The sequence below is a fragment of the Neodiprion virginianus genome, chromosome 2 (assembly GCF_021901495.1).
Source record: "Neodiprion virginianus isolate iyNeoVirg1 chromosome 2, iyNeoVirg1.1, whole genome shotgun sequence".
In the NCBI taxonomy this organism is placed as follows: Eukaryota; Metazoa; Arthropoda; class Insecta; order Hymenoptera; family Diprionidae; genus Neodiprion; species Neodiprion virginianus.
This window is the reverse complement of record NC_060878.1, coordinates 41,473,493-41,487,282: the sequence shown is the minus strand read 5'-3', so window position 1 is coordinate 41,487,282 and position 13,790 is coordinate 41,473,493. Positions and strand designations below refer to the sequence as shown.

At 36.8% G+C, this 13,790-nt stretch overlaps 2 protein-coding genes and 1 long non-coding RNA gene across 7 annotated transcripts; 1 reads left to right on the top strand and 2 right to left on the bottom strand.

The window, feature by feature from the left end:
* Positions 1-2,814: 2,814 nt before the first annotated feature.
* Positions 2,815-5,278, bottom strand: LOC124298419 (L-xylulose reductase-like). Of its 4 annotated transcripts, XM_046750390.1 has the most exons (6): positions 5,048-5,173; positions 4,902-4,968; positions 4,468-4,500; positions 3,960-4,389; positions 3,398-3,546; positions 2,815-3,165 (listed from the first exon to the last, which is right to left on the bottom strand). In XM_046750390.1, the coding sequence occupies exons 2-6, from the start codon at positions 4,927-4,929 to the stop codon at positions 3,062-3,064; spliced, it is 744 nt and encodes a 247-aa protein (XP_046606346.1). In that variant the 5' UTR covers positions 4,930-4,968; positions 5,048-5,173; the 3' UTR covers positions 2,815-3,061. The 4 variants fall into 4 exon arrangements, with proteins under 4 accessions (XP_046606346.1, XP_046606349.1, XP_046606347.1 ...); XM_046750393.1 differs by lacking the exon at positions 4,902-4,968 and having other exon boundaries at positions 5,048-5,101; XM_046750391.1 differs by lacking the exon at positions 5,048-5,173 and having other exon boundaries at positions 4,902-5,014.
* Positions 4,367-12,354, top strand: LOC124298421 (uncharacterized). Of its 2 annotated transcripts, none has more exons than XR_006906800.1 (7): positions 4,367-4,439; positions 5,979-6,115; positions 6,640-6,764; positions 6,916-7,024; positions 7,126-7,210; positions 8,273-8,324; positions 11,023-12,354. It is a non-coding gene; the product is annotated as an uncharacterized LOC124298421 (long non-coding RNA). The 2 variants fall into 2 exon arrangements; XR_006906799.1 differs by lacking the exon at positions 4,367-4,439 and adding an exon at positions 5,589-5,795.
* On the bottom strand, positions 11,266-13,032 carry LOC124298420 (L-xylulose reductase-like). The gene is made up of 4 exons (XM_046750395.1): positions 12,841-13,032; positions 12,162-12,591; positions 11,748-11,896; positions 11,266-11,515 (listed from the first exon to the last, which is right to left on the bottom strand). The coding sequence occupies exons 1-4, from the start codon at positions 12,890-12,892 to the stop codon at positions 11,412-11,414; spliced, it is 735 nt and encodes a 244-aa protein (XP_046606351.1). The 5' UTR covers positions 12,893-13,032; the 3' UTR covers positions 11,266-11,411.
* Between the last annotated feature and the right edge of the window lie 758 nt (positions 13,033-13,790).

The window sequence follows — 13,790 nt, the reverse complement described above, 5'->3', positions numbered from 1 at the left end:
AAAGTTTTATATAAATGTATCTATACACTAACGTATTTTTTCTATTGATTTTTTACTGTAGAATATTTTTGTTTTACATAGCACGGTACTGCACAAGGGTGTTGACAGACTGAGATAATTTGAAATAGTTGAAGAATTGTCGACCAAGAAAAGTCGAGCGAACGCTGTAACATGATTTCTGATTTTTTTCGAGCTAAGACTACCCGAATATTTTAAAATTTGCTCAGAAAAGTCAGGCAAATCTAATTATTTGGTGTGCTAAAGCTGGGGGAATTGGGTTTCAGATAATATGTTGCCACTTCGCTTATGAAAAATTATTCGAAAGTTGAGTCAGGTATGCTGCATATTTTTTTTTTTTTTTGTTTTCTTCTGCGTTTACGGGGACTTATGTTTACTTTGAATTTTCAAATGACCGGATTCTACTATTTGTCAATTTTTTAGTGATGGATAGTTGCTTCTACATTCTTGATTTAATATGAAAGAGTTGGAAAATAAAAGTGATTTGAGTGATAATTAAATGTGGACATATTATAATAGATGCATAAGTTTTTTGAATGTGGCAATCTTAAAAATATTTTTGTTACGTTGGTGTTCTGTGAGAGAGCAGAGAGAAGCCTGGTTGACCTTTAATTAAAATATAAACGAGAAAGAAAGGAAAATATGTCATTAATTTTGTTTGTAATGTTTAACGATAATTATTGACGAACTCAAAGTTCTAGAATTCGAATTGAGCTACGATCGTTGGTAAATAATGAAGAAAAGAATGTGTTTAAGTGTATAACCCACTGTATCAAATTGATCAGTTTGTATATATATATACATCCATTATAATCAATTAAGGAATTATATAATAAAAAATGTACCACGAAACAGCCACAGATTGTAACTTTTTGTGTACTAAAAATTAAGCTAATCAATGGCTTCACGGATGAAGCATAGGTTTTTAATAGAATTTGAAACTATAAACGTTTTTAAGCATAATCAAGAATCTATCTAGCAAATATTTCATTTTATTTCAGAAAAGCTTGCAGCTTTTTGATATAAAATATTTATATGTATAGTAAGTATGTATATATATATTATATATGCATACATACTGTATTATGATATACATTGCATGTCGTGTATATACATATATATATATATATATATATATATATATATATATATATATATATATACATATATACATATCTCAGATTAAAAATACAATATACATAAACTATTGGAGTATAGGGGAAGGAAGAGTGCTGGGTAAGCTGGAGTGTAATTTGAAGAAACCAATTGAATGTCTGCATTTATATATTATCAGGGATTTCTATTCGTGCAATTTTAAGGCTGTTACTTTTTTAAAGAAGAAAAGTATATTGATATGTAGATTACCCACATCTTAGATCTTATGTCAAATTCAAGGTTGTTATTTTTGCGTTTTTTTTTCTACAGAACCCTTATTTGTTGAAATTGAATTTGAAATAAAACTGAGTATACTTAATTTGTGCAATTGATTATAGGTTTCTTATTACGGTATCTATTCATGTTTGATATTCATGTTTATCACAGAATAATCAATTTCTGTGCTCAACTTTTGCCGGTTTACCATAAAAGTTGGGCAGTAATGGTGAAAATTGTAGATTGCAAACTGCGATAATCATTTTCATCAAATTTGTAACTACAGGCGTCCAAATTATTATCTACATTAATTTCAGTCACTAATTCACTAAATTATACTCTAGAATTTATCTAATCCTGTTGAACGGTGAATTCAACTTATTGCACTGTGTGCCGTTCTACTGGTTATCATGTAATTGTAAAAGGAATGTTAGCGAATTAGAGAGATAACACTGCACACCTGAGCGAAGTAAGTTGAATTCAGAAAAAATTTTGAAATGTACCTTTTTCGAATTTAATCTTTTTCCCAGGCACAGAGGAGCTATCATGAATTTCTCCACGAACAAGCAAGCACTAAGCTTGACTTATTGAAAATTGGAAAGAAAGAGCAAAAGAGTAGTGTAACTAGTAGCAATCTTTCCCTAAACTTCAAAGTGTAAAATATAATCACGCGCATCTAAAAAACTGCAGCTTTTTTTCTCTATGTTCGTATGTTTTAGTAATAGAAGACAAAATGTTATGAATGGAAAAATAGGCAAAGGTTGTTCGAGAGTATTAATTCGATGTTGCGGCTGTTAGCCAACTTTTTATCATTAAATTTTCTATGATACATCATCATTACCATTATCATCGAATCATTTCTTACCTCATGTCAGTTAAATGTCGGATTGGCAGCCGAAAGTGAGCTTGTTTTTATGTAACTGATATTTGTAAGTGTTTTAAATGCTAGATTAGTATGTCCTTGCTATTTCTACCAATTAAAGTTATAAGTATGAATTTTCAACTACTGATGTGGATTCGTTTTTTTCTCACTGTATTTAACATTGATACGTACGTTTTTTTTTTTTTTAGTATGTCATCATTCAGAGCATTGCCTTATTGTCTGTACTTGAAAGGATACTGTTAAACCTTTAGCCTTGGTACTACGTACTTTTTCAATTTTTCGAAAATAGATCATATCGAACACGACCCAGGCAGTCGAAGGCAATGCCCACAATTTATCATTCATATTTCGTACGAACCATGATTAGAAACTTTTATTAATTTCTTCTTGATATTATGTGTGAGAAAGTGCGAATTTATTGTACGGTCATGTATATAAGGATTATCAAAACATATTGCATAAGATGAATTTGATTGAAGATAATTATACAAGGGAAAATAAGTCGAACAACAATTTGTTAAACCCCTTTTTTCCTTACAATATTTTTGTATTACGCGATGTTGGCTTTTGGTGTTATTCCAAGATAAGTTAAAAAAAAAAGAAACGGCTTATCTTTCACGTCAACTACCATCGCTGTATGTTTTGTACACTATTCCTTTTTTTTCTACTACAAAATAACAACACTTGTTTCTCATTTTCTACTATTGTAATTTATTGTAATTATCGAGCCGTACAATGTTAACAAAGTACTTGTATATAAACACGTAAAACGTTCTTTAGGGAAGCTGTCTATGTAGCCAAAAATCCTCCATCAATCGGTAATGTCACACCATTGATCATTGAGCTACGATTGCTCAGCAGGTAGACTACTGCATCCACAACTTCGTCGACCTCTGAAATTTAAAAAAAAAAAAAAAACGATCGAATTACTACTTACGTTCTGTAATCAAAATATCAAAATGCGAAATTCAATAATTTTGCTCAGCATCAACCACTGTACATTCTTGGCTCTGCACTACACATTCTCCATGTATTTAGTTATACTGTTTCCTATTTGGTTCTGACGTTTGAAGTAGTGCATATAAGTATTGATATCAAGTTACGTTACTGAAAATGGCTAATTACCTGCAAAACGACCAAGCGGAATTTTGCTCGTCATGCTGGCAGCCTTCTCCGGGTCATTCCATCCAACACGACCCATATCGGTCATTACGACAGTGGGATTTACTGCATTCACTCTAATATTGTGTGGGCCCAATTCCAATGCCATTACTCTGAAAAACAAATCAGCTAAAGTTATAAATTTGTAAGCTCACCATCAGTAAAATATTGAACTATGTAATAGATTAAAAAACAGTTCGAAGCAAAAATTCTTACAGCCAGAATGATCAAATTGAGATCAACCCATATATGCATATTTGAGATGTGATTGATATATTTCATTCTAAATATTTCAAGAATCGGCTCTTTCGCGCGCAGACTTAAATGACAGGAATTGTTCAGATAATATTCATACGGTGTACATCGCTGTACTATCAATTTTTGCTTATCTGCTATAATAACAGTTTGAGTATGAGTCGAACTGAAGTGCCTAATTATCACAAATTATTGACTATACTTTTTCATAGTCGTGAACTGTGACAAGACCATCTATAGTTAGGTTTCATCTTGATTTTTATACGTATACCTTGTAAGCTGATCCAGAGCTGCTTTAGTTGCGCAATAAACTGCGTGATCTTTTAAAGCGGCTTGGCTTGCCTGAGAAGATATATTAACGATGCTTCCGCCATTCCCTGTGGCTATCATACTTTTAGCCGCGACTTGAGATACATTGATAACCGACTTTAAGTTAACGTTAAAAAGCATGTCGACATCGTCAGGCTTTACGTCCAAAAAACGGTCTAGCCTGGCCGCTGCCGCGTTGTTTACGAGAAGATCTATACGCCCTGCGCCCTCTATTGCAGCCCTTGTCGATTCCCAATCGGCGAGATCCGCCGTGATGATCTCAATTTTTGGGTCTTCCTGGAAAAGAGTGTCCAAGTGTTTCTGGGTGCGCGATACGGCAATCACTTTACCGCCAAACTTTGACAGTCTCAAGGCGAGAGCTCGGCCGATGCCTACCAAATGTAATTAGAAGGAATTACAGAAGAGGCAAGATTACAATTAGGTACAATTAAGTATAATTTGATTTTTACCCTGTCCAGCTCCTGTCACTACAATCCGCTTTCCTTCGAACGAAACGTTCATTTTAGTATTCTGGCTCAGAACTGAATGAAACTGGCTAGCGAAACTTTCTGATTTGGCCTTTACAACTTTAATGTGATAAAGAATTGATAATGAACATTATGAGGCAATGCAACATTAGCCGTATAGATAATAACGAAACCATGTGTCGCTGACGCTTGGTCAAGGTCGAATTACAGATCAGATTATTTGTGGAAACTGTACTTGAGATATCCAATCATTAGAGCAAGTGGTAATCACAAGCAGAAATCTCACGATTCCTGCGCTAAGTTCTCAGCTAATTCACATAAACAAACAGTTGATAGATCTTTTTTCGACGTGAGATGATTGAGCCATGTAATCAAAGTCCCTTTGGACAGTTACCGATGCGTCCAAGTTTACTGACCGATAAATCCAATCCTAAAATTGAGCATAAATCGTGATTTTTCGCGTCCCTCGAGAACTAGCGGCCTCTAAAATAAAATAGATTTTTGGAACTAATTTTCCATTGAAAGCGAATTTCGGTAATCGATGTATGTTTACTTTATTTACCAAAAATAGATAACACCATTGATTCACGACATGATTTTGTGGATATGTTACTCACGTGCTTTCGTCACCGAAAATTAGTTCCACAAACCTGGTCAGAGAGCGCTAGTGCTCCGGAGATACGAAAAACGTTTGCATCGGGTTTTCCCTTAAAGCAAATAGTACCTGGTGGAAACGCGGATATGGGTGGAAGCCAATTCTATCTCTTCCCACAACCATTTAGTAGGTCACTGTGTAAAATATAGACATTGCTGTGCTTATCACTTTGCCAATACGCAGCTTACTACATTTCAATGTCGCTTCTCGGCGGGTCTCGTTTTGCCGCGCAGGCGTCGCTGTTGCAGCGCTACCTTCAGAACGCTCATGGATTTCTGGGACTCTACGATTCAAACGTGCTAGGGTTGCGTCCTGCGTCCTGAATTTGGACGAATTTATGCTCAATTTAACTGTGAAGGTAGCCGTGGCAAATGATCGTCAAATAAACAGTTCAAAGTCGCGCAGAGGTTTGTTTTCGCACAGTATGCCTGTGACTGGTATTTTAAAACGCTGAACAAATGACGATCGCAATTCGACCGTTACGGATTTACGCGTGAGACTAAACTTGTGAATGTTTTCGGTAATTCCGTAGGTAGAGAAATCATGTGTTAAGCTTGCTATTCACTTTTGAACGTTCCATTTTCATGTTGCCGCGATTATTTCGGGTATCAGAGGTGATATACGACCGTTAAACGACATACGCAGATATATATACGTAAGTACGTTGGACGATTGTACACTCAATGTTCAATTGTTGTTGTGCATAGTTTTTCACTATTGCTCTTGACAGATTTTGTTTGAAGTCGTTGCTGGTATGACTTGCGTGAGAATTCTGGGATAGAAACAAAGAATATAAATCCATCAACACTGTGTAACTGTTATATTTAATTTTCAACAGTTGTGTAGGTTCTCTAGTGCTGATCGGACTCTAGGGCTCTATAAGGCCAAAAGTCATCGCCGGCGAAACTTGTGTCTTCAGGTCGATTAGGAGAGCTGATTCGACTGATCCTACATTCTGGAAGCATCGAATGACCGGTAAGCCTCACATTTAACCAATAAAAGTATTGAGACGCCACGATCTTTGCTCGTGATTTCATGTGTAATAGCATGATAAAAAATTTTCGTAGATCCTATTTCGCCGTACGGCGTTGCGAGCTTGTATTTCTCGGTTTAATTTTCTAAAATATCGATAACTCCGTTTTGGGTTTGAAGCACAGTCTTACGCTTACAGCGTGTAGGCTTTTCTATGTCATGAAATTTCGAATACGATTCCTCTTCTCAAGCGGCGAATCTCACTCCTTTTCTGTAGGCAGCCCGGCATGCGAGCTTTTTAACGAATTTTTCGAATTGCTATCTTAATTAGAGGGTTAAATAATCGGACGAATTATCAAATTCGACAGTTTGATTGATAGAAGAGATCACTACGATCATGGTGTTTGCTTACAAAATTTTGTCATATCTTGATCTCAGAAATAAACTGCAGAAACGTTGATAAACAATATTGATGACCTGGTTTGAGAGAAATATTAACAAAATGTGGTTTTCACCTGGTATTACAGAAATAAATTGCCGCAAGATTGAGCCAGGTTAGTGAATACGTGAGTAGAGTGAATCAAACACCAAATATTGAAGAACAGAATACAGAAGGTGAACGGGTTATCATGTTATGGACGAAAAGAATCAGGTATCCGTGATCATTCTTAATCGTACTATTACGCTACTTTTACTTTTAAACAGTTGCCGGTTCTTTAAAAATGATAGTCAAATTTAAATGCTGCGATTGATTTTGAAGATTGAATTCTAATAAAATATTGTTCTCTCTTGTTTTATTACAGAGATACATGTCATTGCAGTAGTATTACCCACGTTCAGCATTAATCATAATGAATTTGGACAAATGCTACAAGGACTGCTATGTACAACGTGTAGAGTAATCCAAAGGAGGTAAAAATCAGTATGTTTTTGAATTACGCTGTCTTCTTTAATCACGTGAACTTTGACTTCGTGTATATTGCGTGACTAATATTCTGTTGTCTTAATTACAGTGTATAGAGTGCGTCATCTCATTATTCATACTGCGGAGATATTACGAGATCTACTACATTTAAAGTATGGAGCAACCCGGAGAATGTAAGTATAGTTATTTCAATAATAGTTTAATTATAATTCATAATTGAACTGGGGACTAATCTTACAAACGTACTTATAAGAAGTGATGGCCGTAGAAGCTTGCGAATTTTTTGTGTAAATGCTGTCAAACCAATCAAATTACATACGCTACAGCCCCGAAAACAACAAGCCAGAAACAAAGTTCTTTCGCGATACTGTTCATCACTATGAAAAGAGAAGAGTTTGTTGGTCTGTCCGACAAACTTCTGCGATGATCTCAAAAGAGGCCTAGTGCAAAATCTGAAAATGGTAAAACTTGGCAGACAAATGAAAAAGTATTGAATGAAAAATTAGAACAAAAAGAATTTCTAAAGAACAAAAAATTGTAAATTAAAAAAAAAAAATAAATATGTAAACTGGGTAAAAAATTATCGTTTATATAGAAAAAGCAATAAAGACGAAAAAAGTATAGGAGACCTAAACGTAGCAACAAACCACCTCGGCGCCTACAGATAGGCAACCGAAGTTACAATTTGCCATCTTACGAACGAAACCGAGCCTCTTCTCGTAGAGTGAGGTTCGTGGGTGGATTATCACGTGACCAACTATCTTATTATATACCTGTAAGCTTTATTTCAGGTAGGCGCGCTTATTCACACAATTCAGTACTGATATAATTTTGAAGACTTTTGGCCGATATTTGGTATGTAAATTTAGTGCATACTTCTAACCAACCAAGCGTTTTAGATTTTTGATTTATAGTTTTTCTTAACATTTAGAAAATCGGCCATCATTTTTTTAGGGATATAGTAATGTTAATAGTTTCGTCGAACGGTATTTGAATGAACATTGACAAGCTTCTACGGTCATTTCTTGTAGTTATAGGCACATTTGCAGGATAAGCCGGCCACCCTGAAGGTGGAACATTTGAAAACGAATTTTTGTCCATGTGTAACACGCTTTGAATAACCACAGAAGTATACAACAGTAATGACGAACTAATTTAAGGACTGAAAATCAGCAGTATACACGTTGTCACTGTTTGCTAAATTAATTCGGGTTTCCATTTTTTGTTTTTTCCAGAGTTAATTAAGCAGAGACATCCGAATAACTTCTCCATTATTCGGCGACGTTGGTGAGTTTTCGTTTATTTTTACGGGTGTGTTTCCCTAGTACTCTTTTATCACGTGGCGTGGCCGTAACAATTCTTATACACATCTTTGATTTCTCAGCTGCATGAATAGGATCATCGCGACTGCAACAGTTTTTGACTTTTAGTTGAATCATTATTTGCAATTGATTTTACCGTAGCTCACGTCAAGTTAGAAATTTTGCACACTGCTAAAAGTATATTGAGTATCGCCACAGGTAAACATCGCTTACTCGGCATTTTCAAGCACAAATTGTGTAGTATAATAATCTGTTTGAATTTGTTACTGCTGCCGTTCAAGCGGTGGATTGCTCTAAGGTTTAATTATGTTCGCACGATTGCTTAATCGTTGAAATTTCAAAGTATGGCATAACTTAATGTAATGAAATTGTATGCTATGACTTGAATCAATTAGAACTTTTTTGTCAACCGGCAAGTATCAATCAATTGCAGATTTAGCTCGCTCAGATAAATGTTGACTAACAAACAGGACATTTCTAAACCATTTTGCAAAATTTTGATGTACCGATAGTCCTCCAGCGTCATTAAAATACTGTATTATGCATTCGAAAAGTAACAATTAGCTATGATATCAGCTGTTGAGTCAAATTATTTTAGTTACATTAGTTGTTAAAATGTTCCATTTCGCAGACTTTGCGACTAAGAATGCGGTTCAAGCATTGGGAGCAATCTCGTTTCCGAAAATTATCATGTGTGTCACGATGTCGTGACAGAAAATCATTATTCCCGAACGTGAGCTCGATAGTAACAGTTTGAGGCTTTCGCCAGTCTCACGAGTTGCCGCATGATGCTTACGTCGACCCAGGTCCCTGATTAAATCAATTCGTAATATAGGATTGGACATACACACAAGTCTTAGGGTGTCCATCTTGGTATCGTAGCTTGCGAAATGTAGATGTGAGAGGCATTTTATTGAAATCATCATCTGACGTTGCTTCTGAAATAGGTCCTTATAATGTTTCGAATGTCACACACTTACAAAATCATTGTGTAGCAGCTGGTTAACTATGCTAAAAAAACATTTAGCTCCATACAGGCAATCAACGAAAAAGTCACTAGCGACCATGGCGCGAATGGGGAAGAACGATGTATGTTGGAAAGAATGGAAAATCGCGTAGATCGAAAAACATAGGTTACTGGGTAGATAGATCGTGGTCGCTTTGGGATACGTTGCGTTGTTTATGCTTGCGCGTGTGAGTGTCTGACTTTTGAATATTTCCGTTGGCTGGTTCCATTAGGAATCTGCAAGCGAGGATAGGTAGATTGTGAGATACCGTTATGTTACTACCTTTTGTAAGTCAAAGTTTTTCAAACGATCGTAGAGTTTATTGGTGTGATCTCCTGATTGAGCAAAACGCATCTTTGGATCATCCATCCTGTTCTATGGCATAAACTTTGAAGTGTTTTTTGACAGATTGTTCGATTCGCGTCTTTTTGGATTGAACGAGCACCTTGCGCGACGATCTCGCAAATAGTATGATATGAAAAAGTAAATAGCTCTTGATATGCTGAGCCTTCAGCTCTTCAGTCAATTTTCTTACGAATACTGAAGTTTGCAAGTTTAACACGCATTTTTCCCAACAACTTGATACTTTTTGCTTCTGAGAAAAAGCGCAGTATTCGCAAACCGACGTTCAAACGCGCAGGAATAACAATCGCGAAGAGTATTGACGTTATGGTGAAGAATCTTATTGTAAATATTTATGAAATACGTCTGAGGTGTACAGAAATATTTACATTCTACTGTAGCTGTTCGTCTCGTTTTTTTGCTCCAGAGCAACATACCAATTTTTTCACAGCCATTAATCATTGTTTCTAATCTTTATATGGCATTGATATTATTGAGGATAAAATGGTTGTTGGAATCTCTGTGAAGATTGTCACAACCGTATCATTGTTATTGACACATTGAGTGGGGAACGTATGTTAGGCATGGGATTTAAGCGCTCGCTGGTAATATTTACTGAACTGTGTCAAGAAGCCTAACCATGAGTTTACAGCATAACTGTAGGAGTTTTTCTGGTGCTGCTAATTGTAATTAGCTACATACCTTGATAAAATTTCAGATGCTGAATTTCCTTTCAATAGAAAGTTTTGTTTTAATCTCGATTTTTATACTGCTTCGCTAATGTTACGTCACATGAATTTTTAATATCGTACCAAATTAGCACTTGGCGAGCACTTGATTATGCTATACCTCGTGATCGGATTTCATGACATGGCTCCACTAACATTATAAACCTGATTCAAACTGAGAAAAAAATGTGAGCCGTCACGGGACGCCTGACAGATGTGAAACATCGACATTATTTTGTAATAAGAAAAACATTCGTGCGCTACACGCCATCAGATGATTTTGAAATACAATTTTATCAGTCTTTATTAAATTTATTCTTTAAGCAATTGTTCTAATGCATTAATTTTAATTAGAATGAAATTAAAATTAATTAAAATTAATAATCAATTTAAAAACATTATATGCAATGAAATTTATGTCAATTTTAATCTACCAAGAGAGTAGATTTTACATTTACTGGCGTTAAAACACACCAAATATACGCGTGCTTAATGCACAGATAAATGCACACTTTAATTATAAAAATATAATTAACTTACTGATGACTTGATAGTGTGTCATAGTGTGATTTTGCTTCCTTTGCAGGAGGCTGATCACTTTCACTCAGTGTGGCGAGAGAGATGGCTTAATTAACGCCGGATCGAGTGGGAAGAGAATCGCACAGTCGATTGATTGCGCATGGCAACGCGTCGCCACACCGTACACACTACTACATATGGACTGTATATACCTATATACCATCATATAGCGTGGCGACGCGTCGCCGCACCAGAAATCGGTTTTACGTGCGGCTATAGATGTTTGACATCAATAAGTTTTGTTGCGTTGTATAACCCAATGCTCATTTTATTTGAATTGTTTTCGTTTGTGTGGGTCATGAGTTTTACATAGTAACAGGCGAGTATCGTGATGAGGAATTTTCTGAAGTTCACGCATCGTAACCATACGAGAGGATATTGGATAATAGTTCCCGTCTACGTAGCCAGGAAACCTCCGTCAACTGGTAGCGTCACACCGTTGATCATTGAGCTCCGATCGCTGAGCAAGTAGGTTATTGCATCAACGACCTCTTCCACCTCTGTAAGAAGCGAAGAGAAAATTATTCTTTGCTACTAGAGACGACTCTGTAAGTAGGCGTAATAAAATAGGGTATAATTTACTTTTACTCAGCGTTGAATAACGAATGACTGGGAATATCTCTAATTTTCGGTTGTTATAAGCCAAGTTCGCAAAATTTTTATTAATATCCCGACGACGGTTAAATCTGTGAGATTGTAAAATTTCGTAATGGTTATTTCGTGTATAACTACCAGCAAAACGGCCAAGCGGAATCTTGCTCTTCATGTCGGCAGCTTTCTTCGGATCGCTCCATGCTTGGCGACCCAATTCGGTCATTACAACAGTGGGATTGATTGCATTCACTCTGATGTTGTGGGGACCCAATTCCAACGACATGACTCTAGAAAATATTGACTATTTATTGTCGAAGTCTTATTTTTCTCATGCAACAAGCTAATTGGTAGTTTCATTCATTCATTTAATATATATAATAATCATTTTGATGATTAGTTTGATCGGTGGCCGGTTTGTTATTGAATATTTAAATTATAATGACTGGTAGTTATGTAACGCGCCAACGCGTGTATCGCGTGTACCGCGAGATGTATGACACGGGTTAGATAACGTTCCATCTATCTCGCGTGATAACGAAATCTGCAACAAACCTTGTAAGCTGATCAACAGCTCCTTTAGAGCAGCAGTAAACAGTGTGATCGTGAAAAGCGGCCTGGCTAGCTTGAGATGAAATATTCACGATACTCCCGGGTTTTCCTCTTGCTATCAAATCCTTAGCTACGATTTGAGAAACGTTAATAGCAGCTTTGAAATTTATGTTAAATGACTCGTCGACGTCTTCAGCCGTTACGTCAAGAAAAGCATGTCCTCTAAACATTCCCGCACTGTTAACGAGATGATCCACAGGTGTTACACTCTGCAGAGCATCCTTCGTCGCGTTCCAATCCGTCAGGTCCACCTTGACGATCTCGATTTTAGGATCCTCCTTCGAAAGAGTATCGAAGCTCTTGTCGGGAAGCGATACGGCGATCACGTTGGCCCCGAACTTTGACAGCCTCAGGGCAACGGCTCGACCGATACCTGAAATTTGCCCGAAATGTGTGAATCTGGTGAAATTCGAGCGAAAGATTTGAAAAGCGAAACGTCGCAATTACGTGTCCGTCTTGAGGATTTCACAAAAATCCGAGTGTTTCTTTGTTTCGAAAAGTTACACAATGCTTCAAGCGAAAGCGAAAATGTCTGCGCTGAATTTTTTTTTATTGGCATCAAGCACAAGATTCTTACAATTTATGTAATATATTTTGCGGAGTTAGGAATTTTGAGTTTTACCCGATCCAGCTCCCGTCACCAGAATACGTTTTCCCTCGAAGGAGATGTTCATTTTACTATTAGGATTAAGATGCTGATGAAACTACCAAGATAAACTAAGATTTAGCTATCGCCGCGATAAGGAATCGATAAGGAGTAATCTGAGGTAACGGACAGGTACATCGTGTCGGGAGATGAGTCGCATAGCATAGCATATGTTTGCGATGTGGCACGCCAAGGTCGGCACCGCAGGCAGTAGCAAGTCACCTCCTCGTCTCGGTCGGTAACACAGTCGCAGTTGTCACCGCGTCGTGCGGAACTGTCAAAGTCGTTATTGATGTTGACGGTGAAGGCGTAGAATGTGTTGTGAACGAACAGACTAAGAGTTGTGAATTTCATAGCGTTGCGATACGATTGACCAAGGTAATTATATTATTTAAAATATGCGTACCCGGGATAACTCGGAAAACCCGACTGTTTATGGTCGAACAGTTTGCCGAGGTTATGTTACTGCGTATTGTTCTGTTTTACCGACGGTCTCATTGTCCCTAAAGTCAGGTTGTTCTGTTCGTATGTACATACAAGATGCGGAAGATGTCGGCAGAGGTCTTTTTTGGCAGCGGCGGGATTCTCCACAAGGCTCTCATGTTCATGATGAAATTGGGATGGAAGTCAAGATTCCGACTCCCCGTTCTCATCGTCGTTGCCTTTCTCGCCCTCGACGAAAGGGTCGAACTTGAGATACATATTGTTTAAATATTGTTACGCGGTTGCCCTAATCGTTTTTTAAAACTGAATAAACATGATTTATAGCTAATAATATACATTATGACCACAGCAACGACATTCTTATCGATGACATTGTGGCTGATTATAATGAAGAAAAATATAATAGATAATTTATATTAAGTACATTTATCATAAATTTCACCCAACGGCGTGTTGTTCTCACGTATGTCTTTACGTGCATC

Excerpts from the sequence above, each read along its gene's own strand:
- LOC124298419 (XM_046750390.1), bottom strand. The coding sequence starts at position 4,929 with ATGCTCAATTTTAGGATTGGATTTATCG. Across the intron at positions 4,501-4,901 it reads TTTTAGGATTGGATTTATCG|GAAAGCGGATTGTAGTGACA; the intron begins GTCAGTAAACTT and ends TTTCGTTCGAAG. Across the intron at positions 3,166-3,397 it reads TCCGCTTGGTCGTTTTGCAG|AGGTCGACGAAGTTGTGGAT; the intron begins GTAATTAGCCAT and ends TTTAAATTTCAG.
- LOC124298420 (XM_046750395.1), bottom strand. The coding sequence starts at position 12,892 with ATGAACATCTCCTTCGAGGGAAAACGTATTCTGGTGACGGGAGCTGGA. Across the intron at positions 12,592-12,840 it reads GGTGACGGGAGCTGGATCGG|GTATCGGTCGAGCCGTTGCC; the intron begins GTAAAACTCAAA and ends GGCAAATTTCAG. Across the intron at positions 11,516-11,747 it reads TCCGCTTGGCCGTTTTGCTG|AGGTGGAAGAGGTCGTTGAT; the intron begins GTAGTTATACAC and ends CGCTTCTTACAG.